At 36.9% G+C, this 27,373-nt stretch overlaps 2 protein-coding genes across 2 annotated transcripts; one reads left to right on the top strand and one right to left on the bottom strand.

Annotated features, from left to right (window-relative positions):
* The first annotated feature begins 297 nt into the window (after positions 1-297).
* On the top strand, positions 298-4,911 carry LOC121951163 (uncharacterized). Its single transcript, XM_042497405.2, has 4 exons — positions 298-790; positions 1,639-1,736; positions 1,823-1,913; positions 2,673-4,911. The coding sequence occupies exons 1-4, from the start codon at positions 472-474 to the stop codon at positions 3,554-3,556; spliced, it is 1,392 nt and encodes a 463-aa protein (XP_042353339.2). The 5' UTR covers positions 298-471; the 3' UTR covers positions 3,557-4,911.
* A 4,278-nt stretch (positions 4,912-9,189) lies between these two features.
* tmem71 (transmembrane protein 71) lies at positions 9,190-27,109 on the bottom strand. The gene is made up of 11 exons (XM_042497688.2): positions 26,849-27,109; positions 21,717-21,793; positions 20,120-20,181; positions 18,901-18,946; positions 17,809-18,018; positions 16,629-16,906; positions 15,346-15,537; positions 14,650-14,716; positions 14,318-14,379; positions 13,643-13,692; positions 9,190-13,543 (listed from the first exon to the last, which is right to left on the bottom strand). Exons 3-11 carry the CDS (start codon positions 20,148-20,150, stop codon positions 13,520-13,522), a joined length of 960 nt encoding a protein of 319 aa, XP_042353622.2. The 5' UTR covers positions 20,151-20,181; positions 21,717-21,793; positions 26,849-27,109; the 3' UTR covers positions 9,190-13,519.
* Between the last annotated feature and the right edge of the window lie 264 nt (positions 27,110-27,373).

Below are 27,373 nucleotides of genomic sequence, written 5' to 3' on the forward strand. Positions count from 1 at the left end.
TTACACAGATTTGTCAAATAAGTTATTTAAAGTGATTAAAGCCCAAAGCAGAAGATTTTTAAGTTGTTTTTTTAAATTTAACTTTTTTTAAATTACTGAAAACTTTTTTAATCTCTATCATTCAGAAAAATGAGAAATAATCTTATTATTGTTAATTTAGGAAAAACTAGCATTTTTTAAATAAAATACCTAAAATAAAATAAATGTTTTGTGTTGTGAGTGTGCGCATGCGCACTGATATCACTGGAATAGGTTTCAGAATAATAAAATGATGCTTCGCGCATGCGCACTGAGGGCCGTCTCTGGTTATTTTCCCCCCGCATCACTTCCTGGTTTTTCTCGGCTCTGTTTACATCAGGTGGGGATCCGATACACGGAGAGGGCGCGTGCGTTTCTGTTTTTGTCACCTGTCCCGGGCCGGTAATCTGGATTATTCTGCGTCATCACACGCACGCGCTGGGTTACTGAATCATGTCTCCGGCCGCTGCCTTCCACGCGCAGCTCGCCTCCATCATGGAGGTTTTGGCCAACACGGCGGTGGCGGAGATCTGCGAGCTCGTGGACAGCGGCTACTCGGTGCTGCAGCTGGAGATCTCGCGGAGCCGCAAAGAAAACGAGGTGCTGCGGAGAAAACTGCGGCTCATGGAGCTCCGGGCGGCCCGGGCGACCGCGCTGCGAGCCGCGGCCACCGCGGGCGGCACCGCGCTGCTGCTCGCGGGCGGCCGCGCGCGAGCTCAGCTGCCCGCTCATCACCCGGGCAACGGGCCAAGGAGGAGCGGAACACCTGGAGGTAACAATGGTTACGATGCTAACAGTTACGATAATAACCGCTACGATGATAATGTACCGGCAGACAAGCGGCGGTGTGAGGAGCAGGCTGTACGTATGGAAGACCATTTCTGCCAATGTGATTTTTTTTTTAAAAAAGAAAAAAAATCCATACATCATAGTATCAAAATGATGGGCAGCTTTATCAAAATAATGGGGGAACTTAATCAAAAATAGTGAACAACTTTCAAAATAATGTGTTAGTATCTCAAAATAAGGTGCGGCTTTATCAGAATAATGTGTCAGAATTTCAAAATAATGGGCAATTTTCTCAAGTAATGTGTTATTTTCTCCTTAAATCCCTTAATTTTATCAAATAAACAGCCAACTTTATGAAAATAATGGGCAACATCATCAGAATAATGGGCAACTTTATGAAAACAATGAGTAAATTCATCAAAATAATGAGCAACTTTATCAAAATTTCTCAAAATAAAATGCTAGCATCTCAAAGCAATGAGCATCTTTCTCAAAATAATGCATTAGCGTAGTATCTCAAAATAATGGATAGCATTGCCAAAATAATTGGCAACTTTCTCAAAAGAATGAGCAACTTTCCAAATATAATGCATAATCATCTCAAATTAATGAGTAACTTTATCAAACTAATGCAAAAGAATTTGAAAATAAAGCCTAAGAATTTGAAAATAATGTGCAACTTTATCAAAATAATGTGCAACTGTATCACAATGATGAGAAACTTTCTCAAATGTATGTTAGTATCTGAAAATAATGAGCAAAAACAGCACATAAACAGCTGTTTTTTGTACGATTCATAAATAAAGCGTCATTATGACTTACCTCCTCCAGCTGAGCCGACGCGGTCCACAGCGTCCAACCAGGAGACTCTGCGGTGCAGAGACCCCGATCCGTCCTCGGACTCTGGACAGGACACCACACAGGGGACGGTGAGGACAGCAGGGTCTTTAGCAGGATGTGGGTTGTCCTCCTCCGTCCATCTCTCAGCTCCTCTGTGTCTCTGCTCTGATTGCAGCCGTCTGCAGGCGACTCGACCGAACTGACGACCGCAGTGATCAAAGTGGAGGAGGACGACGACGAGTCCTGGTCCCAGCCTGAGCCGGACAGTCAGTACAGTTTTACTACATTAATACTTCATTCAGCAGGTTTACTCAAAACTGCACGTTCATTTTACAAAAACTATAATATCAACATTTTTTTTTTCAGCACGTTTTCAAGGACATTTTCGTGTTTGTTTTCTCTTTTTTTGCTTATTTTTATGTAATTTTCTTGTAACTTTTTGCAAGAAATTTTACCTAAACATTTGTGTTTTAAAAAAACGGGAGTATTATGAGAAAATAGGTCAAAAATTAGGGGAAAATGTCCAGAAAACTATGCCTATAGTTATAATCATTTCCTTTTTTTGGCAAGAATTATAATATATAAAAAAAAAACATAAACTTTTTATTTTCAGCACTTTTTCAAGGTCATTTTCTTAATTTTAGGTAATTTTTTGTAACTTTGAACTGATTTTTGTTTAACAAATTTAACTATTAAAGATTTTCTTTAAGCATACCACGCCGACAATTCATTGGTCTTTAACCCTTTCAAAATCAAGCTTTAACCCTTTGAGTCCTGGATCGACATCAGTCTTCTGCTGTTTTTACAGGATGTTGAGCTGCTTTGATTTTTATTTTTCATTTGAGTGATTTTTTTGAGTCATTTTCAAAAAGTGAGTTTAAATACCACAAAAATCAAACTTTGATCAAACAAAGTTTTTGGGGTTTTTTTTGTGATATTTAAGCTTCAGCCAAAACCACTGAAAAAAATCGACACCTTTGTCTCTTGAAAAAGTTTTAAAGTTTTAATATTCTGTTTTTTTTCAGAGGTGTTTTGTCACGTTGTCGATGGCCCGACCACGGAGACAGAAGCCCCGCCCCCGCTGACCAAACAGGAAGCAGCAGACGACAGCGGGGGTTCGTCTCAGTCGTGGGCGAGCGGAGAAGTCAGCTCCACCTCCACGTCCATCCAAAAAACGCTCAGCGGCCAGCGGCCCGACGCCGGCAGTTACGAGTGTCTGATATACGAGCCGCAGCTCCAGCACGCCGCCCTCACGTCCCAGAATGCTTTGAGTGAGGATCCCGGCTGCTCGTACGTGTTGAACACCAGCGTGAGCGCGTCGGCCGACTCGGGCGGCGGCAGCTTCCCTTTCAGCATCTCGGAGGCAGCCGAGCGCCAGCAGCCCGCAGGCTTCCAGAGCGGCCAGCAGAGGGCGCCGCCGCCCGCAGACGAGCCTGCGAGGAAAGAGGTGACGGAGAGAGTGGGCGCGTTCGTCCGGCGGGACCGGTGGCGACCTCAGGACGGCGTCAGCAGGGCATCCGGCCACAGCCGGGAGGACGGCGGGGGGAAGGCGTTTGTCTGTAACTGCTGCGGGAAAACTCTGGCCTGCCTCAAGAACCTCAAGACCCACATGAGGGTCCACACGGGCGAGAAGCCGTTCGTCTGCGCGCTCTGCGGCAAACGCTTCTCCGACTCCAGCAACCTGAAACGCCACCAGAGCGTCCACACCGGAGAGAAGCGCTACGGCTGCGTCCACTGCGGGAAACGCTTCGCCCAGTCCGGGTCCCTGAAGGTCCACATGACCGTCCACACGGACTGCAAACAGTTCAGGTGTTCGTACTGCGGCAAGACCTTCATCTCCGGCAGCCACCTGCGCCGCCACGTCACCGTGCACGCCGGGGAGAAACGCTTTGCCCCCACGTTTCAGTGACAGAGAGGATCATGGGAGGTTAAATCTTTCAGTAGCCGCAAGAAAAACACCGCCTCATGTTTTAGGCATCAAAGTGATTTTAACCCTTTAAAACCTGGACTCACTTTTCTTGTGCTGCGTTCAGACGCCTGAACAAGGATTTAAAACTTCAGATCCTGCGCAGTTTTTTCTTCTTTTTTTTTTTTTTTGCTTCTCCGACTTGGCAAAAAATGTTCCGCAAATTTCAAATAAAAAATAGAATAAAAAGAGAGATTTTCAAAGTTGTTGTTCGTTTTGTTTTTTTTTTTAAGAAAGGAGAAAATATAGAAAAAACCCACTATTATAATCCTCAGAATTATATATTTGAAATTGTTTTACAGAATTATTATTAAGCACTTTTTTTCGGTTTTTCTTCTGGGTCATTTCTTAAACTACTCACCCGTTTCCGCCCATGTTTTTTAAAGAAAGCCAAGTTGTTCAGGTTTCAAAGGGTTAATTACTGAAAAATCTCTCAGCGTGAGGCTTCTGTTAACCCTCCAGAACTTCAGAAACTGGCTTGAATCCTGAAAGAGGGCAATGAACTTAACATTTGCAAGAAATCAGTAAAAAGTACAAGAAAATAACCTTTAAGTAAGGAAAAAATGCAAACTTAAAAGGGAAAGTTAAAAGAAAAAAAACAAGGAACTGACCTGAAAAGTGATGAAAAATTTGTGTGATTAGCAAAAAAATTAAAAAATAAAAAAGAAGAAATTCTGTATGAAAATAAAATACAAGACAATAACCTGAATATAAGCCAAAAAAAATAATTTTCAGGTCATTTTCTTGTCACCTTGGTCATTGCCTCTTTCTCCGTGTTTTTGAAAAAATGGGAAGAAACCACTGAGCAAGTTAAAAGAGAGAAATTATGAAAAGAAAGAAGAGAAAATTACTTCAAAAATAAGCACAAAAAGAGATTAAAAAACCATAAAACAAAATGACTTAAAAAATGCTTAAAAATAGAATTAAAAATATTTTCTGGACATTTTTCTCTAGTTTTTTTTATAATATCTAATCCCTCACAGCTAAGTATCAGATCATTTTCTTCTTAGCTTTGACTTTTTTTTTTAATTTATGGGACATTTCTTGCCAAGTTGCTCATTGCCATTTTACCAATTTTCTCAGGTTTCAAAGGGTTAAATAGCTTGTGAGAGGTGAGCTGATGTTTTAGGTTTTAAAGGGTTAAATGTTAGTCTGAGCATTAAAACGTGTAACCAGCAGCTGATCGGCGTGAACGAGGAGGAAACTGAACCGTCATGTTTACATGTTGTGAATCCGTCGTGGATGTTTTTTAATGATTTTCGTGTCATTTTGTAATAAAAGCCATTTGTTGAGTCTCACGTGAGTTTAAATGGAAAATATTTGCACATCCAGCGGCCTCAGACGAGGCGCGCCGGAAAGAATCGCTGAAGTCTCGATAAGACGAACCTTCGCTCTCGATTATCAGCAGGGTTCAGTCACAATGTCACACATACATTTCCAGGACTTTTCCAGGACCTTGAGGCAAATTTTAAAGACCGTACATTCTCTGAAAAGACCATCAATGCTCCTGATTGGATCTTTTTTTCATTACTATGCAACAGCTTTTTAAAATACATATTATTCTATATTCTTTCATTATTCTAAACTGAATATTTAAATAAAACTTCAATAAAACCGTTCATATTTATAGGGGGGGGTCTTAAAATGTTCTTATAACGGCACAATGCAACCAATGCAGAATTTTTTTCCGTTTTCTTTATGTTCGCAGAACGTTAGGGCAACATTCTCTATAAACATCCCAAAAAATTTTAATGACTGTTAATAAATCTCATTATGCCACGTTTTCATCTGAAAAAAAGGTCTAATCTCAGTCCTGAATGTCGCTTTGAAAACGTTCTTCCTTTGTTCCTTTAAGGTTAAATGCTGACTAAGACGTAACGTTTGAACTGCAACATTGTGAGGATGTTTCAGTGATGTTGACAAGTGACAGATCAGAGAACGTTATTTATAAAACGTTCCCACAATGTTACATGAGAACAAAGGAAGAACATTTTCAAAGCAACATGTTATTGAGGAGTGAGATTACAGAACTTTCCTATATGAAAATGTAACACACACAAACATATTTATATATATTTATATATATAGACATATATATATATATATATATATATATATATATATATATATATATATATATATATATATATATATATATATATATATATATATATATATATATATATATATATATATATATATATATATATATATATATATAGGTAGATAGATAGGTAGGTAGATAGGTAGATAAACACACATACATGTGTCCTTTTTGATGTCATTCTCACTGATGAACGGGTCGCTTTCATTGGTCTTATTTACTAGTTTTGGTGTACACATTAATAATAAAAGCATAAAGTGATTATAGGTGTTTATATTGTAATGGATGGTATCGTTGGATAGTTTTATTTAGCTGTTTACAAAACTGGAATAGTTGTTCATATTGTATCGGGTCGTATTTTATATTTTTGGAAGTTGTTAATGTAGAGTTTATATAAGCATATATATTTATTTATTTATCTATAGATAGATAGATAACCTTTTTGTTACATTTTCATGTTTATAGATAGAAATGTTATCCTAACTTTAAGAGGAACGTTCTGGGAATATAAAGAAAAATAGCCGCTGAAACTGTGACTACAACGTTGCTTTAGCTGCACTGTGCGGAAGTCGTCCGAAGAGTCCCTTTAACCCGCTTAATATTTATCTGTTTGTTCATTGGACAGGCTGATGCTGTGAGGACACTCTGTCTGCCTGTCTCTCTGTCTGTCTGCCTGTCTCTCTGCTGTCTGCCTGTCTCTCTGCTGTCTGTCTGTCTGCCTGTCTCTCTGCTGTCCATCTGCCTCTCTGTCTCTCTGTCTGTCTCTCTGCTGTCTGTCTCTCTGCTGTCTGTCTGCTGTCTCTCTGCTGTCTGTCTCTCTGTCTGTCTGTCTCTCTCTCTGCTCTCTGTCTCTCTCTCTGCTGTCTGTCTGTCTGTCTGTCTCTCTGTCTGTCTGTCTCTCTCTCTGCTCTCTGTCTGTCTGCTGTCTCTCTGCTGTCTGTCTGTCTGTCTCTCTGCTGTCTGTCTCTCTCTCTGCTCTCTGTCTGTCTGCTGTCTCTCTGCTGTCTGTCTGTCTGTCTCTCTGCTGTCTGTCTCTCTCTCTGCTCTCTGTCTGTCTGCTGTCTCTCTGCTGTCTGTCTGCTGTCTCTCTGCTGTCTGTCTGTCTCTCTGCTGTCTGTCTGTCTGTCTCTCTGCTGTCTGTCTGTCTGTCTCTCTGCTGTCTGTCTGCTGTCTCTCTGCTGTCTGTCTGTCTGTCTCTCTGCTGTCCCACCATCAGCTGATCGATCGCGAAACGCCTGAAAACACTAAGGACTCGGCGGTCAAACCACGTGAGACTTTCCGCGGGTGAGAGCGCGAGACTAGCGTCATGTGCGCCAGTTTGCGAAAACATCCGAAAAACTGACGTCAGACAGCGCTGCGGGAATACGAGGCGCGATTCTGCCCCAAACTCACCGCGCAGATGGAAGTCCACCGTTTGTTGTTGCTGGTTGTTTCCCAGTCCGGCCAGTACGCCTCCCAGCAGGCCGCCATCATGTTTCTGGGGGAAAAAAACAAAAGAAACTACTTCCTGTGACGAGCTTCAGGTGTCACAGGCTGTTTCCTCCTCACGTGTTTCCGGTTCAAAACCCTCAGAGTTTATTATTCACAGCACTGATCACTTTATGGTTTTATTATAAATGTGTTTTAATCACTTTAGCACCGTTTTTTTTACTTTGAGATCTTACATAATTCTATTTTTAATTATTTCTATCGTTTATTTATCTTATATTTTTGTTATTCCCCACTTTTATTTCCCCCCACTCCCTCTTTTTATGAAATATTTATGGTGCACATTTTTTTTATAATATGCTATATTTTATATTATTTAAACAGTCATTATTAACACTACAGCCTTGATCAATGCACCCAAACTGTGGAGAATCATAAGAGCTATATTTCATTTTATTACTTTACTATTTTATTTTAATATGTTCTATTTATTCTATCATTTTATTTTATTAGTTTACTATTTTAATTAATTTTACTTTATTCTATTTTATTTTATTACTCTTTTTTATTTTATTCTTTAAATAACCATGTGTGGTTTTTTTATAGGGAAAACTTGAATTATGTTTTTACTAGTCCTTGCTGCATCACTGTCTTCTTTTAAATCACTTTTGAAGAGTTACTTTTGTTGAACAATAAGTCAACATTATTATTTTATTATTGTTATTATCATTATTATTATTATTATTATTATTATTATTATTATTATTATTATTATTATTATACTGTACCTTACTCCTGACGTTGCACTTATGTCTCACACTGCTATGTTGGATTTTAAAATCCACAGTGTTTTAATATTTTACATCTGTGCTGTATGTTTGCTTGTGTGTGTTTTATTATGATTTTATGTGTAAAGCATTCTGTAATGTTGGTTCTGATAAGTGCGATAAAAATAAGACTTTATTCTTCTTATTTATTATTATCATGCCCCTATCAAACCTGACGGCTGAGGAGGGAAATATGCATCAACAGGGAGACAGTCAAATACACCAGCAGGCCGCGCTCTAACATTAACATTAACATTAAAGACCCAAATCTGAGAGATCCCTAAATAACAGATGTCCTTCAGTCAGCGCTGTGACGTGATGAAGTAATAAAACTTTGTTACAGTACTGAAGTTTTTGGGAGTATCTGTATTTTACTCTGATTTACTTATAATCTACTACTTATACTTTTAATCTACTAAATAAATGAGCTGCCAGGTTAGTGTTATTACAGACATTTTATTTTGATTAATGCCATCCCATCTCTCAAACCTTTTCCCCCTTTTTATTGTATTTTTGAACTTAATTTTATTAATTAAATTCTTATGGGGATGGATACATGACAATTTATTTAATTGTCTGTTCATTTATTTTTGAGTTATTCATAATGAAAATTGTTTTTTTTGTACTGTCCATTTGTGGCTGTGTCATTTTCATAGTGTGAAAAAAATGTGGGTTTTTTTTTTTCATTTTTTCAAAATATACAAATGACACAGTTACACATTGGCAGCACAAAAACACCAATTCACATTATGAATAACTCAAAAATAAATTAACAGACAATAAAACTGTGAAATAGGACTTATTTAAGGAATCTTTTCACATTGTGGGATCAAACAGCATTAAATATTTTCACACCATTTTACCCCAAAACTGCTGCAAATGTAAGTCTCGGTCTCTGTGACCTCCCAAAAATGTTTCTGGTCAAACCTCAAGAATTCATACAACAATTATGACAAAGTTTCACACAAATGTCCAACAGGATAAAATAATGAAGTGATGACATTTTTTATTCTCAAGGTCCGTCCAGCATCTGGAAATGGATGGAAACTGTAATACTAAAATCAAATAAAATAGTTAACAATTATCAATATTATTATTATTAATGAGCTGAAACACCTAAGCACCCAAAAACTGATTTTCATTAGTTCGGGAGGAAGAAAAAATTAAAAAAAATCACACTGAAACAAACATTTCAGCTCCACTGAACTGAAAAACACTTTTTGTCTTTTAAACTTTTTTTAATGGATGATACACAATCATTTTAACTTCACATACATTTTCACTAAAACTGAAAAATAAATGACAAAATGCAAAAATACTGTAAAAATTAAATCTCCAAACGCAGCGCCATCAACAGGCCGAAAAGAGCAACTGCTCATCCGAATCACTGAACTACTTTTTGAGAATTTGACCGAATCACAGTGATCAACACTGAGCAGTATTTTGGAGGCATATTAGTCACGATGATTTATACATATTTTCTTTATATTAGGCCCAAATCTTCTGCGTGTCTCGGTTTCAAATTAAAATCTAGTTAGTGCGTCATTCGAGGTTTAATTTTACAGCAGTCAGACTTTTACGACATTAATACAGTACAGTGGAATAATAAAAGTTAGTAAGTGCCGTCACAAGCAGAGTATCACATTTCCACTTTTGGAAATAAGTGCAGTCAGTGGAAAATATCTACAGTTTATATGTATAACATCATGACCATTATAGCTGCATCACGTCACACACAGGAGCTTTCCTAAAGGTTCGATTCATCCAGAAAAATTCATATTAAATCTGTTTTCGTCACAGAAACTTTCCGTCTTTTGCAGTACATTAAATATTTTACAACTCCTCATAAAAGCCTTTTATATAAAAGAGAAAAAAAAGAATAACTTGATTCACATTTAACTTTGGTCACTTAAAGCTGCTTCAAAATGATTTTGGCCAGAAGAACAGACATCTCTGTGTTTGTGTTCACAGGTGGATATTTATCTAGTATTTACTCTCATTTTAGCTCCGCTTTGGTCTCCACCGCCTCTTGAGGGAAATACCTGGCTCCAGTTTTAACAAAAACAAAACACTTGGAGCTAAAAGAGGCTTAAAACTTCTCACATCACACAGAGCGATTTGATCCCTTGTTCATATAGAAAAATATTGACGAGTGCAGCTTTAAATGCAAAGTAATAATCCATGCAGAGCGTTATGAAAAATATTAGTAACATAGATACATTTTTGTTCATTGATGAAATATCTAATTCCCTGAATCGTCAGATTTTTTTTGTTTTTATAATTCTGGCACTTTGAGTGAATAAAAACACATCAGACGATTCAGAAACCCAGAGAGACGTCTGAAACCTTAAAAACTCCATGTCTTCAACACATTCGCCACAATTAGATAACTTTGAGAGAAATGAATCCACTTTTTTTTCCTTTATCGAGTTCAGATTTGGCGATCGTAGACTCACGACTCACTTTCTTGTGTGAACAGACGTTAACCCTTTGTGTTACACGTCTGATGTCGCGCTCACGTCAGATAAGATGGACGGCGGCGATGACGCGGCGGGGTAAAAGTTTTACGTTCAGACGGCGTGGAGCTGAAGATCAGACGTCTCTGCTGCTCTGCTCACAAAAACACACATTTCAAACATTTCGGTTTCATTCAGGAAGAGCTGATGGTGCTGCTCAGCTCAGCTCTTCCTGCTGCAGGTTTGATCGACGTCTTGGCGTAATTTGAGGTCCAAACATGATTAAATTTGACAAACTTTATAAAGTGGAAACCTTATAAAGCTTCACAGTACTTGTTTTCCTCCACATCTCTTAATCCCAGCTTCCTTCCTGCCACATTTCCTCTTTTCCTGATGAAAACATTTATTTCTATTATTATCTTTTCTATTACGATATGATTCATGTTTCTTTTCTTTTCAATGTGACTTTAAAGATTCTCTCCCGGATCCCAAAATGTTCCTCCCAGCTCACTGTTGAGGTTTTTAAATGCAAAAAAGTTAAGTTTCTCCCTTTTTTTTTTTGGAATTATTGCTCAGAAAGTCCCTGTTTCAAAATAAGAGAAATAACTGTGAAGAAAACCTCCACATGAGAGCAGACCTGACTCACACCGCAGCCTTTCCCTGCCGGTGATGTCAGCTGGAGTTTCACAAAAAGATTTCTGGCGAGGCTGTTTTCACACGTGGACGCTAAAACTGCTGCTGACGCACGTGCAGCTCGCAGCGCGGCGCTCGTAAAGTCGCCTCAGAGCCGCGTCAGGAAGTCTGGCCGAGCAGACTGACTTTGATTTCTGCAGCTGCAGCATGAAAAGATTCAACTTCTCAGAAAACACGGAAACAATGCAATCAGCAAATTATGAAGCCATTAACCAAAATTTGTTTAAAAAAAGTGCAAAAAAAAAAAAACAACAAGAAAATGACCTTTAAAAAGTGCTGAAATAATAATAATTTTAAAAAAGTGTTTATTTTATATATTTCTGTAACATAATTTTAAATATAAAATTATCAGAATTACAAATATAATTTTCTGGATTTTTCTCAATGTTTTAATATATTTTTTAAATAATCCTCGCCTCTTTTTTAAAACAAGTTTTTAAGTAATTTTCTTGCCACCTTTTACTAATTTCTTGCGACAACATTTCTCACTAAGTTAGTCACTGACTTTTTTTCCAGGTTTTATCTTATGAGAGAAATCTGGAGGCAGCACAAGAAAACGAACGTCAGTTCTGTAACATTATTTTAAATATCTAATTATAAGATTCAGAAATATAGTTTTCTAATTGTCGGATAATTTCCTTCTTATATTTGACATTTTTTTCACAGTTTGTTGCACATCGCCTTTTTTTGTCAATAAAAATCTGGCCAATTTTTTTTTCGTGTTTCAGGGGTTTAACGACTTGACGTTTGAACGCAGCACAAGATGTAGATCCGGGCGTCAAGGGGTTAACAGCCGTGCAGTCTTTTTGTGAGTTCCTCCCTTTAGCGGCCGCTCGGTGTAACGGGTGAGCAGGTCTGTTTACGTTTCAGCAGCAGCACTTCCTGTTTCATCATGAAGGCACTTTGACAGCTGAAGAGTTTGAATCCACAATGCTGCAGAGAGAAACTCTGAATGTGGTCGTTTATATTTAAAATACCGAAGATTCATTAAAGCTGCACAAGAAAACACGATGATAACTGGAGTCACATCAGCCTCTGACTCAATTCATCCACTCCATCATACATTAACCACCTCTGATTATTTTTTTAGGAGCGGTGAAGTAACGAGCCCTGAAACCCGAAAAAGTCCGGACTTCTGGTAAATGTTTTCAAAGTAATAAAAGTTGGGAAGTGACCTCCGAGAAAGTCACAGGAGTTTATGTTTTTTTAAACCTGAGCCAAAAAGATTTATTGATAATAAAAAATCTGAGTTCAACAACTTTGATTAACAGTAACACTCAATTATTGGCACTTAAATTTGCTTAAAGTTGTGTCTCAATATAATAATAACAATAATAATAATAATAATAATAATAATAATAATAATAATAATAATAATAATAAAAAGATGCCTTTACAGACATTAAAAATCATTTTGTACCAGAAAAACCTTTTCTCATCAGAACTCTATCCAGGAAACCAAAAACTGAGATTTTCACAATAAAATCTGAGCTGGTGCAGCTTTAATGGACCTGGATCGACATAATTTCTATAAAATTATTATTTTGTGCTACATGTATGCATCTTTTTCTTTCTTTTTTTTACATTTTGGAATAAAACCCTTCCTTCAGTTTCCTCAGGAAAAAATGGCACTTATCTTCCTGTGGTTTTAACTTTCAGGTAGATCAACTAGAATTTCAGGTGAGTTGTGCGTTTGTTTTTTGTTTTTTAGAAAAAGCTCTTATTTTGCTGTTGGACCTGAATTTGTTCTGCAGACTTCAGTCTGACGTTCGGTCACTTTGGACAGCTCAAATAAGCCAAGTTCAACTACTAACGCTACAATAAACACTGACGGTGTTTCAAAAAATACATTTGAATGTTTTATATTTCGTAAGGATACTTTTTTTATGTTTTTTATCTAAACTACAGTAACGTGTGTCGCCACTTTAATGAGCTCCTTCAGCTTTTTAACAACAAACATTCTGATTCAGCTTTTACACGCCGCGAAAATCCAAACGTGAAAGTTTCAACATTTAACACAGAACAGACGTCAAAGCTGAAAATTTAACAACTTGAATGCATCACGATGTGGATTTTCCCGCCGTTTTGCTTTGGATTCAAACATTAAATACTGAAAACGTTTCGGCTTTAATTTAATTTCAAACTAGTGAAAAAGTTCAGCCCTTCTGGTCGACGCGTCGCGGCGCAGAAACCTTATTTTGATATAAATTTACATTCAGAAAGTTTCCGTTTTCAGTCTCAGCCTCCAGCAGGTGCCGCTGTAAAATGTTTTCCGGAGCTCAGAATAACGTGAAGTGCAACTTACATGCAGACGGAGGAAAAATGAAATATTTCTACTTTTTCTGTCACTCGTCCAGTTCCACATCGCGGACTTTGGGAAACTCTCCTGACGTTTCTTTTACTCGTTTCTTGATGTGATATCCTGAAAAACAGAATCAGCACGTTAGTGTTTGTCGTCTCTTTGCTGCCAGCTGACAAAGTTAGGAAGAAATGCATTTTGGATTTTGGATTTTGGACTCACCTCCGTCTTCGCCCTCCTCCACTCGCCCATCGGCCCTGACTTTGTCGCAACTGAAAGAAACCGCGTTATTAAATATGTTTTAACAGTTTTTTAATCTGACAAATTTACCGTCTTATTCTGAAGTGTGACAGCGACATTTAAACAAAATCAAGGCTTATAAAAAACAATATGATTAATAATTTTCCGTCTTAAAGCTGTGGAGTATGGAGGTATAGAAATGATTAAAATAATGTGATATGCAAAACAAATTACACGTTTTCATGTTTCGGGCAGAAAGCTCCATCAAAAAAAAATAAAATAAAATAAAATACAGTAAAATAAAACAAAAAGATATAATAAAATAAAATAAAATAAAATAAAATGCAGTAAAACAAAACAAAACAAAACAAAATAAAATAAAATAACCATCCTCCTTTAGCTTGGGTGCTCCTCCGAAGAACAGCGAGTAGTAAAATACGACGATACGATACGATATATATATATATATATATATATATATATATATATATATATATATATATATATATATATATATATATTATATTATATATATATATATATATATAGCTAGTTCGATAGATGTCTAATTTTTTAACTGAGGTGTTTTGGAGGTTTTAGTTTCTCTTAAACGTTTGACCTTCGGTGACACATCAGTGTGGTTTTTGTGATACTTACACATAAATGTCGTAATCATTATGAAGACGGTCGATGTGACGGTCGCGCTCCACATGAGACACCTGCAGAAAAAACAACACGTGAGAAAAAAAGCACATTTACTCCATGCCACATTTTTGAATGTATTTATTTAGGAAAACGTTTCGATTCTACCTGGATCTTCATCAGGTCAAAAAAAAGTCAATTAAAAAAACCTGATCGGATCGAAACTTTGTCTTGAATAAACTTATCACTACGTTATCTCGGCGACGTTTGTTTTGTGAAAATAAATATTTATCTTTTTTAATCGATTTCTAAATAACGTTTGGAATTACAAAAATAAGCGTTTTTACCCTGAGTATAGAGCGGCGAGGATGAAGACGGTGAAGATGAAGAGGAGAAGAGCCTTCATCGTTAACCCTGAAAAACAAACAAATACATAAAATGCTGCTTCTGTTCTACATCTTAAAACGGTGGGAAACATTTTCTGTGATATCTGACTGAAAATCGGATTTTACCAGCATTTTTATATTTTTATTTTGGTCAGACATCAACAACAAGAATATAATGCAGTCAATATTTTCCAGAATCACAGTAATTATATTTGAATAAAAAATAGATAAATAAGTAAAAAAAATAAAATAAAATAATAATAAATAATAATTATAATATATGATAGAATAAATAATAATCACAACAAAGAAACAATAAAAACAACAATAACAACTAATTATAATAATATCGATAATAAAAATGATAAATAATGGTAAAATAAGACAAAAAATAATAACATATATTTAAAAAACAAAAGCAAGAATATAAACAGCTGACAATTACCAAATTCTTCTTCATTTCTGCGTTTTCTCATACAAGAATCAAAATAAATAAATAAATAAATAAAAAAGATTTGCAATAACTGATTTTGAAGTTTTCCGTTTTTTCTTTTGATCCGAATTTTTTAATGATGGAAATCTCGTCAGAGTCGATGAGCCTTTGAAACAGAAAATGAAGCATTAATGACCAGATAAAGAGAGAGAGCGGCGGCTCACCTGCGGGCTCAGGTGAGGCCTGACGGCAGCTGCTGGCGTAGAAAGGCGAGGGAGGCGGGACTTCAGAGAGGCCGCCCAGCGACTGTGTGAAGCGCTCCTTTGATTGACAGATCTCAGAGCAAATCTCCTCCTGGATGAGCAGCTTCGGGGGCGGGGCCACTTTGTCAGGAGGGGGTGGGATCTCCGTGTGGTCTGAAAGACAAAAAAACACGAAATTACAGCACAGCGACGGGTCGCAGCCAAAAAACACGAAATTACAGCACAGCGACGGGTCGCAGCCAAAAAACACGAGGAGCAAGAAGAACATAAAACCTAACCTAATAATGATAAAAAAATAATAATAATTTAAAAAAGGAACACACTCACATCACAAAATGCACTTTTCAAAATCAAGCTTTATAAAATATTAGACATTAATATTATTTTCCTCTTTTATTTGAGTTTATTGTTTTTAACCAACATCAGTTCTAACCATAAAAATCAAATATTCATCAAAGTTTTAACCCTCAAAATGCCAAGCTTTAGTCATGATGCCACTATGTTTTAAGATGGAAAAAAAACATAAAAATGAATTATTTTCAATATACCACATGCAAAGAATTTTTTTTTTTATAATTATGATTTTTTTATTACAGCCAAATACTCACACTCAAACTGCTCCGTGCACAAATGTGCTTTTCAAAATCAGGCTTTAAAAAATATTCCACATAAATATGATTTTCTACTGTATGAGTATGACTTTTTTTTCAATATACTACGTGCAAAGTAGATTTTTTGATGATCACAACCTGGGATATGTCAGTGATTAGCAGCAACATTTTTATGCATTAAGTTTTTTTGTGCAGCGTCAAATATCAAGATAAAATTTTTAGCATTTAAAGATTTCATCAAGTGTCTTTTTTTTTTAAGATTGATTGATCCATAAGTGAAAAAAATGATGATTTCATATTATGTCAAAAATTCAGTTTTTGACATCGAACAAACTTCATCAACCCTGACAGCAAAATATAGTTAATATTGACAGGAAAAATAAAATTTAATTGAATAATTCTTTAATGGTGCCTACAGTGTGAGAAATTATCTTATCTACAGGATCACTGTTTTGTTGGTTTGTTGTTGTTGTTGTTATTATTATTATCATTTTTTAAATTATTTTTATTTATTTATTATTATTATTATTATTATTATTATTATTATTATTATTATTATTATTATTAGTTCTGAGACAGATATTTAAAATTGTGGAGCTCGGCTCAGAACTGAAACCTCCCTCCGTCTCTCACCGTAAGTGAAGCTGCGGCCGTCATCGAGGTCCGTGCTGTTAAATCCAGACCAGGTCGACTCCTCCAACACTGCCGGGCCTTCATGACAGTTCCTGGTCCAGTGCTGATCCCGGTCCAGGTCCAGGTCTTGGTCCCGGTCCCGGGTCTGGTTTTGGTTCTGTCCCGTCCTGAAGACGCCCCTGAAGACTTTCTCGTCCAGCCACGACTGGCAGCTCTCCGTCACGTCGCTCAGCAGGCGAGCCAGCGAGCTGCGAGGGCGCCGCCTGCGCCGGAAAACTCTGAGAGAAGAAGAAGAAACAGGAAATGATCCCGACGTTTATCTCAGCCGCACGTTTGATATTTTTACTGATATTTATGGGTATTTTTCTTTTTTTTTCTAAACATGAATGTAGACAAGTGGATCCTAAACTTCTTTTTTAACCAATAATGAACCCCTTTAAAAATGCTAAATGTTTCATGTTATGTTTCATCATTTAAGAAAAAGAAGGATTTAAGGACATTTAGGACATTTTCTATTAAAATCAACAATTTCTATCATTAACGAAGTCAAATTGTTTCAGCTTTGCTCATTAAAAATAAATGTATCTGAAAACCCAAAATGAGTTTTTTAAGAGATGCTTCCGACCTTCATTTAATTTATTTGCGTTATCTTTAATATAAACCTGCTAAAACTAAAAAACACTGACATTATAATTTATTTTCGACCTGATGGCGTTCTGATGGTGTGAACGATCAGACGTGAGATTTTATTTACAGCCGGTGGTCTGAACAGTAAAAGAGCTCTGAGCTTCATCAGCTCCGCTAATGAACAAAGAAAAAAAACTCTCGTGTTGACGAGAAAGGTCTCAAAAACACGACTGTCTCCTAGCAACCTGACGGATGATATCACAGTCTGGCTCCTGAACACGAGACGTCAGACCTGAAGAATTTACAGCCTTTAAACCTCTGAGGCGAGCGGCTGAGGATGACCTCACCGCTGAGAAGAGAGGGTGTGTGTGTGTGTGTGTGTGTGTGTGTGTGTGTGTGTGTGTGTGTGTGTGTGTGTTTCAGAGTTCCTCTGCCTGTTTGTCGTGTTGGCTCTGAGGTTTAAATAAACACGTTTGGACTTTTAACAGCGTTAAACTGAGCTCCTGCGATAATTCAGTTTTTTACTGCAGATTAATTTAGAGACGGCTCTCACCTGACGAGGTTCTCCTTGTAGGACACGTTGGTCTTGCAGGGACTCAGCGACACGTTGCCGTCGTCGTCCCAGGTGAAGCTGTCCTCCGTGACGCTGTAGTATCCGTTGGTGAGGAGGCGTGGCGAGCGGCGGTAGGAGCACGGATCGCCGCCGTCCACCGACGAGTAACAGACGTAGGAGGAGTCAGGAGAGAGGAGAGACACGTCGAGGCTGAGGGGACACAGGGGAGAGACACAGGGGAGAGACACAGGGGACAGACACAGGGGACAGACACAGGGGACAGACACAGGGGACAGACACAGGGAGGTTAGAAAAACACTAAGTGATCCGTAAGAGACTCTCGGCTGTTAACACGTCAGTTCATTATTTTTTCCAGCTGCCTAAACTGCATTTTATTATATGTTAACATACTAAATATTGACATTTTTTGTCCTTTTAGTCTCCATAAGGTGTCAGAGACATATGCTAATGAAGGATCCCCCACACCCCCGACAGAGGTCCTAGATAAGACACTAACGTCCTAAAATCATGGAAAGGTCCTAATACTACAATCCCAGGAAATGTCCCAAAACCCTGCTAAAATCAAATCCTAAAATAAAAAAAAGTCCTAAAATCTAAGAAATGTCCCAAAATCTGAGAAACATCATAACAGCTAAGAAACCTCTGAAAATCTAAGTAATGTTCCAAAATCCTATAAACGTCCTTAAATCCTAGAAAATTCCTGAAATCCAAAAAATGCCCTAAAATCCTCGAAATAACCTAAAATAACCCGAAAATCTACTTTGCATGTAGTATATTAAAAAATAATTTAAAATGTTTTCATCTAAAACCCTTGCGGCATAAACCTGGCATTTAAAGGGTTAAAATTCTGAAAATAAATTCATATTTGATATTTATGATGAGGTCTGATGTTGGCTAAAAACTAAACTCAATGAAAGCAGAAAAAAAATAATAATATGAAATAATTTTTACATTTTTTGATTTTGAAAAGCGTATTTAGTGTGCAGAATGATTCGAGTGTGTGCGATATTACTGCGGGCCCTAAGGGGTTAAACTGAGGTCAAAAGGTCAAAGGTCAAAGACGTGTTTTACCTCTGACAGGCGTGATTGGCCCTCAGCCTCCGTTTGATCGGTGAACCTGAACAACAGAAGAGATTTTAGGAGTCAGACAGCAGCAGGTGAAAAAACAAAAAGACTCCAGCCGTGTTTGCTCTGTGCAGCCGACTAAATAAAGACGAGTCGACTTTATCGGTTTGAAGAGGCGGAGGACATTCCTGAGGTCGGCCTGGAAAACGCTCGAGCAAACGTACAGACGCGGTGATAAACCCTCGTCACACACAGCGAGCTCGAAGTTACGACGCTTCAGCTCACGAGTTCAGGAACTTCATTATTAGCAGCAGAATATTTGAGTGAAGATGCCGAAAACTTTACTTTTCATCTTTTTCATCGTTTTTATTTATACCTGATTCACCTGTTTTTATCATCTTAAATCTGTTTTCTCTCCACTGATGTGAAGCCGTCTTGTTATATTACCTTATTTTTTATTTTTATCGTCTTTTATTGCATTTATTTTCATATTTTCTAACCTGCCTTTTTCGTTTCTTCCTGGTATCTAGTGGTGAGGTCTGCAACCAGCCGAACCGTCTCCAGAGGTCTCTTCCTCAAACAGATCTGGCAGTTTAATTCTTTCAAATCTGAGCAAAATGGTTCATTTTTTTGCCTTGAAACATGGGAAGAACACAATGAGCAACGAAAGATAAAATTAGAAGAATTAATTAACAATAAGTTAGAAAGAAATTAGCAAAAAGTATTAAAAAATTACCAGAATTTTTTTTTTTAAATTGTACAAAAATAAATAAAACAAAATAAATAAATAAAATATATTTCATAAATAATAATAATATATATATATATATATATATATATATATATATATATATATATGATTCTGTTATATAACTTAAAATATGTATATCTTTTTTCCCTTGACGTTTTTCCCTGGCTTTTTTTCTAAATCTTCTTGCAAGTTTCAAAGGGTTAAACCCGTAAAAACACGGAGCGATGCAGTTTCACAAATCAGCGTTTTTCTGATGCTGCTTGTCACAGAGGACTACGGCGGCTGACACGTAAACGTCTTTCGAGGTTTGAAAGGGTTAAAACGAACAGCATGATGTTAAAAAATGCAGAAAATCCATCAAAGTCTGCAGGTTCAGTTCAGAGTTTTCAGATCGCACAACACTGTAACAGTAAAATGATGCAGACATGTTTCTGCGTGTTTATCTGCTCTTCGTGCCGTCGATGGTTAACGTACTTGTAACGGCTCCGGAGAAGAACAGAGCCATGTTGGTCTGCAGCCGAGCGTCCTCCGTCAATCTGTGGACGACATCAGAAACCCGACACCAGCTGTGAGAATCACGCAGACATTTTTCCGTCCTCACAAAAAAAGTTAAAATTAACAATGTGTTCGAAGTCTCCCAAAACACTCTGTGCTGTTTCAGCCAACTGAGTTAAACTGAAGATACAAATAAAGAGTTACGGCCAAAAGCATTTTTATAAAAATGATTAAATAAATAAATTCTTGACAAAGAAATGTCCTGAAGCTGTTCTTGAGATATTGTGTTCAAGAGAATAAGACAGATCGGGAAAAAGTGACCTTTGACCACCAAAATCTAATCAGTTTATCCTTCAGTCTAAGAGGATGTTTGTGCTAAATTTGAAAAAAAAGGAAGTGTACTTGAGATGTTGCATTTTAAAAAATGAGACGGCCACAGAGACATTGACCTTTCATCACCATCTTATCAGATTATCCTTTTGTCCCAGTGGACGTTTGTCCGTGTTTCTTTTATCACCAGAATCTACCAAAATCTTCTTGAGATATTTTGTTTATCCGAATCGTACAGCGGACAACCAGGAAACACACCGCCTCAGCAGATAACAGCCACTCTGTAAGGGACTATTTTCAGCAGCGGATTAATCCACATTTGGTGCTGCAGTGAGTATTTCTGTCAGCAGGAGAGTGTGTGTGTGTCTGTGTGTGTGTCTGTGTGTGTGTGTGTCTGTCTGTGTGTGTGTCTGTCTGTGTGTGTGTCTGTGTGTGTGTCTGTCTGTGTGTCTGTCTGTGTGTGTGTCTGTGTGTGTGTGTCTGTCTGTGTGTGTGTCTGTGTGTGTGTGTCTGTCTGTGTGTGTGTCTGTCTGTGTGTCTGTCTGTGTGTGTGTCTGTCTGTGTGTGTGTCTGTCTGTGTGTGTGTGTCTGTGTGTGTGTGTGTGTGTGTGTGTGTGTGTCTGTCTGTGTGTGTGTGTGTGTGTGTGTGTGTGTGTGTGTCTGTCAAAGAAGGCAATTAAAAAGTCCCTAATAAAATAAATAACTCATTTTTCCCTAGCTTTTTAAAAAACTTGGGAAGAACACAACTGGTGACTTAAGAGGAAATTAGCAAGAAATTGGTGAAAATTTCAAGAAAATTACCTGAAAATTTGTTTAAACACACACACACACACACAAAGATAGAAAAATGATAGAATTACAAAAAATAAAAAGGTAAATAAGGCTCCCTCCTCGTTTTTTTTATTATAATTTTTTAATCGACTAATTTACCAAATATTGGCCCTAATAATGCCCTACTTTCTCACTGCAGTTATTGCTCAGAGGAAAATATGCAGCTGTAGATAAAGAAAACTTTGTTTGTGTCGAGCAGAAAAATCGAGACTAAAAGCATCAGAATAAAGGTTTCTGCAGCTCTGATCTGCTCCGTCAGTTCGGTTAATCTCTGCAGAGCTCGTCTCCGGTCTGAGCTCTCCAGGGATTAACGGAGGTAAGACTCTGCGAGCTAATATAAATCTAATCCAGCGACTGATCAGGCCGCAGAATAACTCGAGGTATTTATAAGGACGAGCTCTTTTCGAAGACGTACCTTCAGACTCCGGCTCAGATCTGGTCTGGTGGTTTTTTTGTTGTGGTTCTCTCACATCCTGCAGCAGCAGCAGCAGCCTGAGAGAAAAAGCACAAGAAAAGAAAAACAAGAGGGGCTGTGACTCTGAGCTCATGTTTCCTGTTAACCCTTTCAAAGCCGAGCAAACCGGCTCGATTTCTTTCAAAAACATGGTGAAGAAAGCAAAGAGCAACGAAGGGAGAAATGACCCAAAAATAAGCGAGAAATTAGTAAAAAGTAAAAGAAAAATACCTGAAAATGAATACAAATAAATAAATAAATACATTTTTTTAAAAATTAAGAAGAAAATAAATAAATACATAAAATTCAACAAATGGGACAATTAAGGCTTGGCAAAAAGTCCTTAATAAAGTAAATGATTCTGTTAAATAATTTTAAATATGTAATTACGATCATTGTAGATATAGTTTTTTACCTAGATTTTTTTCTTTTTTTCCCCAAAACATTTTCCGTGGCTTCTTAAAACGATGGGAAGAGGGCAAAACTGAGACAAAAACTAACAACAAAAAAACAGTAAAAATTTCCTGAAAATTAGTAACAATAAAAATAATTTTAAAAAAAACAAACAAACACACACAAAAGAAAAAAAAACGGTGTAAAAAAAAAACAAGGCAAACTTGGGCGAAGGCCCATGGAGCAGCTCGAGAAGTGACGTCACTTCAGGCTTTAAAGGGTTAACTCTGGCAGGGACTTTGTCTCTGACAGTCACACTGAGGCTCCGACACGCTGCAGACGTGAAGTCACATGTTTCCTGTGACTTTGTGTACATAAAAACCGGATGACTGCGACACATCAGGCGCTGAATTAACCCTTAAGGTCGCTTTAAAAAGCTTTAAAATTTTATACATTAATGTGATTTTAAACTTTCATTGAGTTTATTCTGTAAACCAACATCGGCCCTAATCATAAATATCAAATATTCATTTTTTCAATTTTCAGAATTTCAACCCTTTAAATTCCAGGTTTTTGTCATGATGTCACTTTGTTTTTAAAAAAGAAAAAATGATATTTTTCAATAAACTGCTGAGTAGATTTTTTTAAAGACCACAGTCTGAGCTACAGTGTGTCAATGATGGCAGCAATATTGATTTTTATACATTATTATTTATTGTGCAGTGTTAAATACTCACACTGCTCTGCACACAAAATGAGCTTTTTCCAAATCAGGCTATGAAAAGTATTATTCATTAATATGACTTTTTTTCTTTCATTGAGTTTTTTGTAACCCTTTAAATGCCAGGTTTTTTCCTGATGCCACTATGTTTTCAGATGAAAAAAAAACACAAAAACTGAATGATGTTGAGTCTCCTCCTCCTCAGTGTGTGAGTGTAGCTGCTGACAGTCTGGGATATGTCAGTGTGTGAGTGTAGCTGCTGACAGTCTGGGATATGTCAGTGTGTGAGTGTAGCTGCTGACAGTCTGGGATATGTCAGTGTGTGAGTGTAGCTGCTGACAGTCTGGGATATGTCAGTGTGTGAGTGTAGCTGCTGACAGTCTGGGATCTGTCAGTGATCAGCAGCTACATTGACTGTGACAGGTCACCTAGTGGAAATAGCATGTATTTCCTCCATATGCCAAATATGGTCAAAATGACCTCATCAGGTGGAAAATAGTCAAAATGACAAATTCAGAGTCAAAAGCCCAGAATGACACCCAGAAATAATACAAGTCCTGTTTTTCTGCTCTGATGGCTGTGGGATCAAAAATGTCAGTTTGAATGGGTTTCAATGGAGCATTTTTGGACCTGAACAGTCTGAATGTAACTATTTAGTTTCCACAGTGTATTTTAGACTTATTGTAGGAGCTGAGCTGCAAATTCACTGATTACACTCAAATACACAATCTGGACTACATTTAGGACACATGCATCAACACACACACAGTTATCAGAGCAGGAAGAGTGAAGGGTTTTTGATGTTAGTTAAACAGATAAACTCGAGGGTGCTGTCTGCAGAATCTCCTCATCGAACACTGAAAAAGCAAATTAGTGTATTTTTTAAATGTGTCTTTTGTTCTGTTTAAAGTCTCAAACTGTCACATAAACAGTCATTTGGTGAATGTTTGTTCTCTCTGAGTGTTTTCGGCTGCTGCAGGTCGGTCTGAGCTCTGACTGTCGTTCTCATGAATAAAACATGATGAACTGGGTCAGCGGCTGTTAGCGGGCTGAAAACACAGACGTCTCTGTTAGTGAATAGATACAGAGTGTGTGTGTGTGTGTGTGTGTGTGAGGGGGTTCCCGTCTCCTCTTCCTAATGTCTCAACTGAAAAATGCTCCTCGTGGTTTAAAAAAAAGCACCAACGGTCTAAAGAGCAGAGAAAAACGACAACGATGATTTCAACATCTAAAAATGTAACGTTTGTCCTGACGGCGGCGCCAAATTAAAGGTCAAGAGGTCACCAAAATCTGACAGGTTCGAGACCTGACTGTTAGACTTTTATATCTCTGATTTAAAGACTTTACTTTGATTTAGGATTCATGAGTTTACAGTGTGAATATTCATTTAATAAGTCTTGTTTGTTGCATATGAAACACTCTTTTCATTTTTTTTATTTTTTAGGTCTGAGGTACGTTTCCCGTACTTCATTTGCTTTGGTTAAAGAGGCGTTCACATTAGGGGTCGACCGATATTAGTTTTTCAGGGCCGATATTAAGTCATGTGAAAATTTGAATTTAAAAAATGAATAAATAAATAAAGCTTCCTGAGGTTTTACAAAGTAAACGTTCCTCCCATGCCGAAACTTTATGTACCTTTTAATTTATTAATTTTGATGACCATTCAAATAAAACGTAGATACAGACAATCAGCAAAACTTCAAATATCTGCCCCGATCACCCGTCCGTGAGGACGTGCTCCCCGCGGACATACAAACTCATTCTCACGTTACCAAAACACCATTATTCTTATTTTCAAGTGATTAGATATTAAAGGAAAAGTACTGAATATACTATACTACATGTCTGCCAATATATCCTCATAAATCCTCATAAATCCTCCACACTGGACCTTTAGGACACGTCCAACAATCAAAGTCTCCTCTTCAGTTTATAAAAATAACGTTTTAACATCTCGAGGCGAATTTTCGTGTCACTGTTTGGAGGATAAAAATGTCTGGAAACAGAAGTTCCTCCTCGCTGCGCGGGTTCAAATAAATCCTGACAGAAATATGAGAAACAAGCAAAGAAACCACAACTTTGTGTTCATTTTTAAAAAAAAACATAAATTACAAAATCCAGACTAAAACCAAACTGTAGTAAAAGACACGGGCCAAATCTGAATACACACACACACACACACACACACACACACACACACAAACACAAACACACGCGCACGTATACACACACAAAGTTTATATATTCTATAATTTATCTTTGCTTCACTTTCTGCTCGTTTATAATATTTCATTATTGTATTTTATTTTTGTCTTAATAGAAAACTGTCCTTTCTTTCAGGCTGCTGCTCCGTAAGCTGTGAATTTATGAATGTTTTTTCCCATATTTTGAGATATTTTGAATAACATTTGCAACATATTTAATGAATCACAGTAGTGTGTTTACAGTCCTTACTTCTCTAATAATATCTCACAGTTTATCTGTGTGATTCATATAGCGCCTATAGTGGCCTCGCACGATTTTTAGCTGCAACATTCTTACGTTTCCAATCTCTCATTTGATGACGTGTGTATGCTTCACAATAAAAAAAACAACACAAACAAACAAAACAAGATTAGAGACGAGTAAGAACAATAAAAATAAGGAAACTGATATAAAATAATATTTAATTTCATTTTGATTCATTCATTCATCTGAATACGTTCTCAGCTGTTGTTAAAACCCTCTAATACAGTACACACACACACACGTGTGTAATTTAGTTTTTTATATTTAAATTGTAATATTTTTTTTTACACATTTAAATTTTTAGTAATTTAAATTATTACTATAATATTCCTGAACTGAAAAATATCGTACATCCTCCTCATTTCTTTGGTATCTTTTGTATAATATGATCTTTCCAAACTATGCCTCTGCAGTAACCTTTAAGGAATTATGGATCACATTTATTAATTTATTATTTTGTAATTTCCCCCCTTTGAGTCACATTGGACTCTTCCCATCCTGTGTTTCCCAGCAGCCCTTGCAGCAGCAGCAGCAGCAGCCTGTCTGTGTTGGAGCTGCTGATGTTGGAGGAAAACGCGTAACAGGAAACACAGAGATGGACCAAACCATGTCAGGGCGCGCACACACACACACACACACACACACACACACACACGGCTCTGCACCTGCACCTGCAGCTGCAGCTTCAGCACAGTCCACTGTACTTTATATTATAATATTTATAATATTCACACAGGAGGCTACATCTTTACTGAACTTAAACTGCACACTTTCATTTTTATAAAACTTATTGTGATTTGAGGGTTTTTAAAATTAATTTTCTCCCTCCTAATTTAGCTATGTGTCACTCACTGTGTGTGTGTGTGTGTGTGTGTGTGTGTGTGTGTGTGTGTGTGGTGCTCCTTTTTGTCATTAATCTGATGTTGCATTATTGCATTTTATTTTTAAATAGCAGATAAAAGCACTGTAATGTTCCTTCGTAGCATTTAAGCCGCTCTAAAGAGGATTTATTTTTTTTCATATTTTGAGATATTTTTATTATTATAATATATAAATATATCACAGTGTGTTTATTTCCATTAAAATAAAACGTGCGTCCTTTATGTCATCAATATAGAGCCTTTAGTGGCCTCACGCTATTTTTAGCTGCAACATTCCTCAAATATTTCCACGATAAAGTTTTGCATTGAACCTTATTTTGTACACTGTTACAGGCCCGCAGGAAGGCACATTAATACAGATAATATTTGTCAAAATGCACATTAAAGAGGGACTTTTACAATTAAATAAACGTAAAAATAAACACATATAAAAAATATTTTTAACCAGATTACTTGAAGAAGGTGTTTCTTTGCATTAAAGCATGCAAAAAGAAAATGTTTAGACTCGTTTTGGTTTTATCATGTTGATCGCAGCAGTCTTCTGTAAAAACCAGACAAAGAAAAACGGGCTGAACTCAAACTCAACTCACCGACTCGTTTTCCTCCGCTGTTGTCGCCGGAAGTGAAGAAAAACTTTTCTTTTCGCGAAGAGATTGGAGTTTTTTTTATCCTTTTCCTCTTTTTATCGGGACTTTTCGGTTTTAAAACCCTGAATTTTGTGTCCAAACAGCAGCAGCTGACGCTGAGCCTCACCCACCGACAGGAAACACCACCGGCTGTCAAAATAAAACACAACACAATACAGGCTCCGGGCAGGGATTTCAAAGTAAGAGCAGAACCATGAACATTTAAATAAGCAACATTTTACTAAACAATATTTATAAATTATGAGGTGAAGGATTAATACCGCTGCTAATAATAATAATAATAAGAAGAAGAAGAATAAGAATAAGAATAAGAATAAGAAATTATTATAGTTACTAACATTGACAACAACAATTACTATTAAATTATTAAAATAAAACCTAATACAAATTATTAAATCTTTGTTTTATATTTTTGTAAATACAAAATGAAATAAATTAAATTCAATAACAAACTAAGATTAAAAGGAA

The sequence above is a fragment of the Plectropomus leopardus genome, chromosome 12 (genome assembly GCF_026936395.1).
Source record: "Plectropomus leopardus strain MGB_pleo_1.0 chromosome 12, ASM2693639v1, whole genome shotgun sequence".
In the NCBI taxonomy this organism is placed as follows: Eukaryota; Metazoa; Chordata; class Actinopteri; order Perciformes; family Serranidae; genus Plectropomus; species Plectropomus leopardus.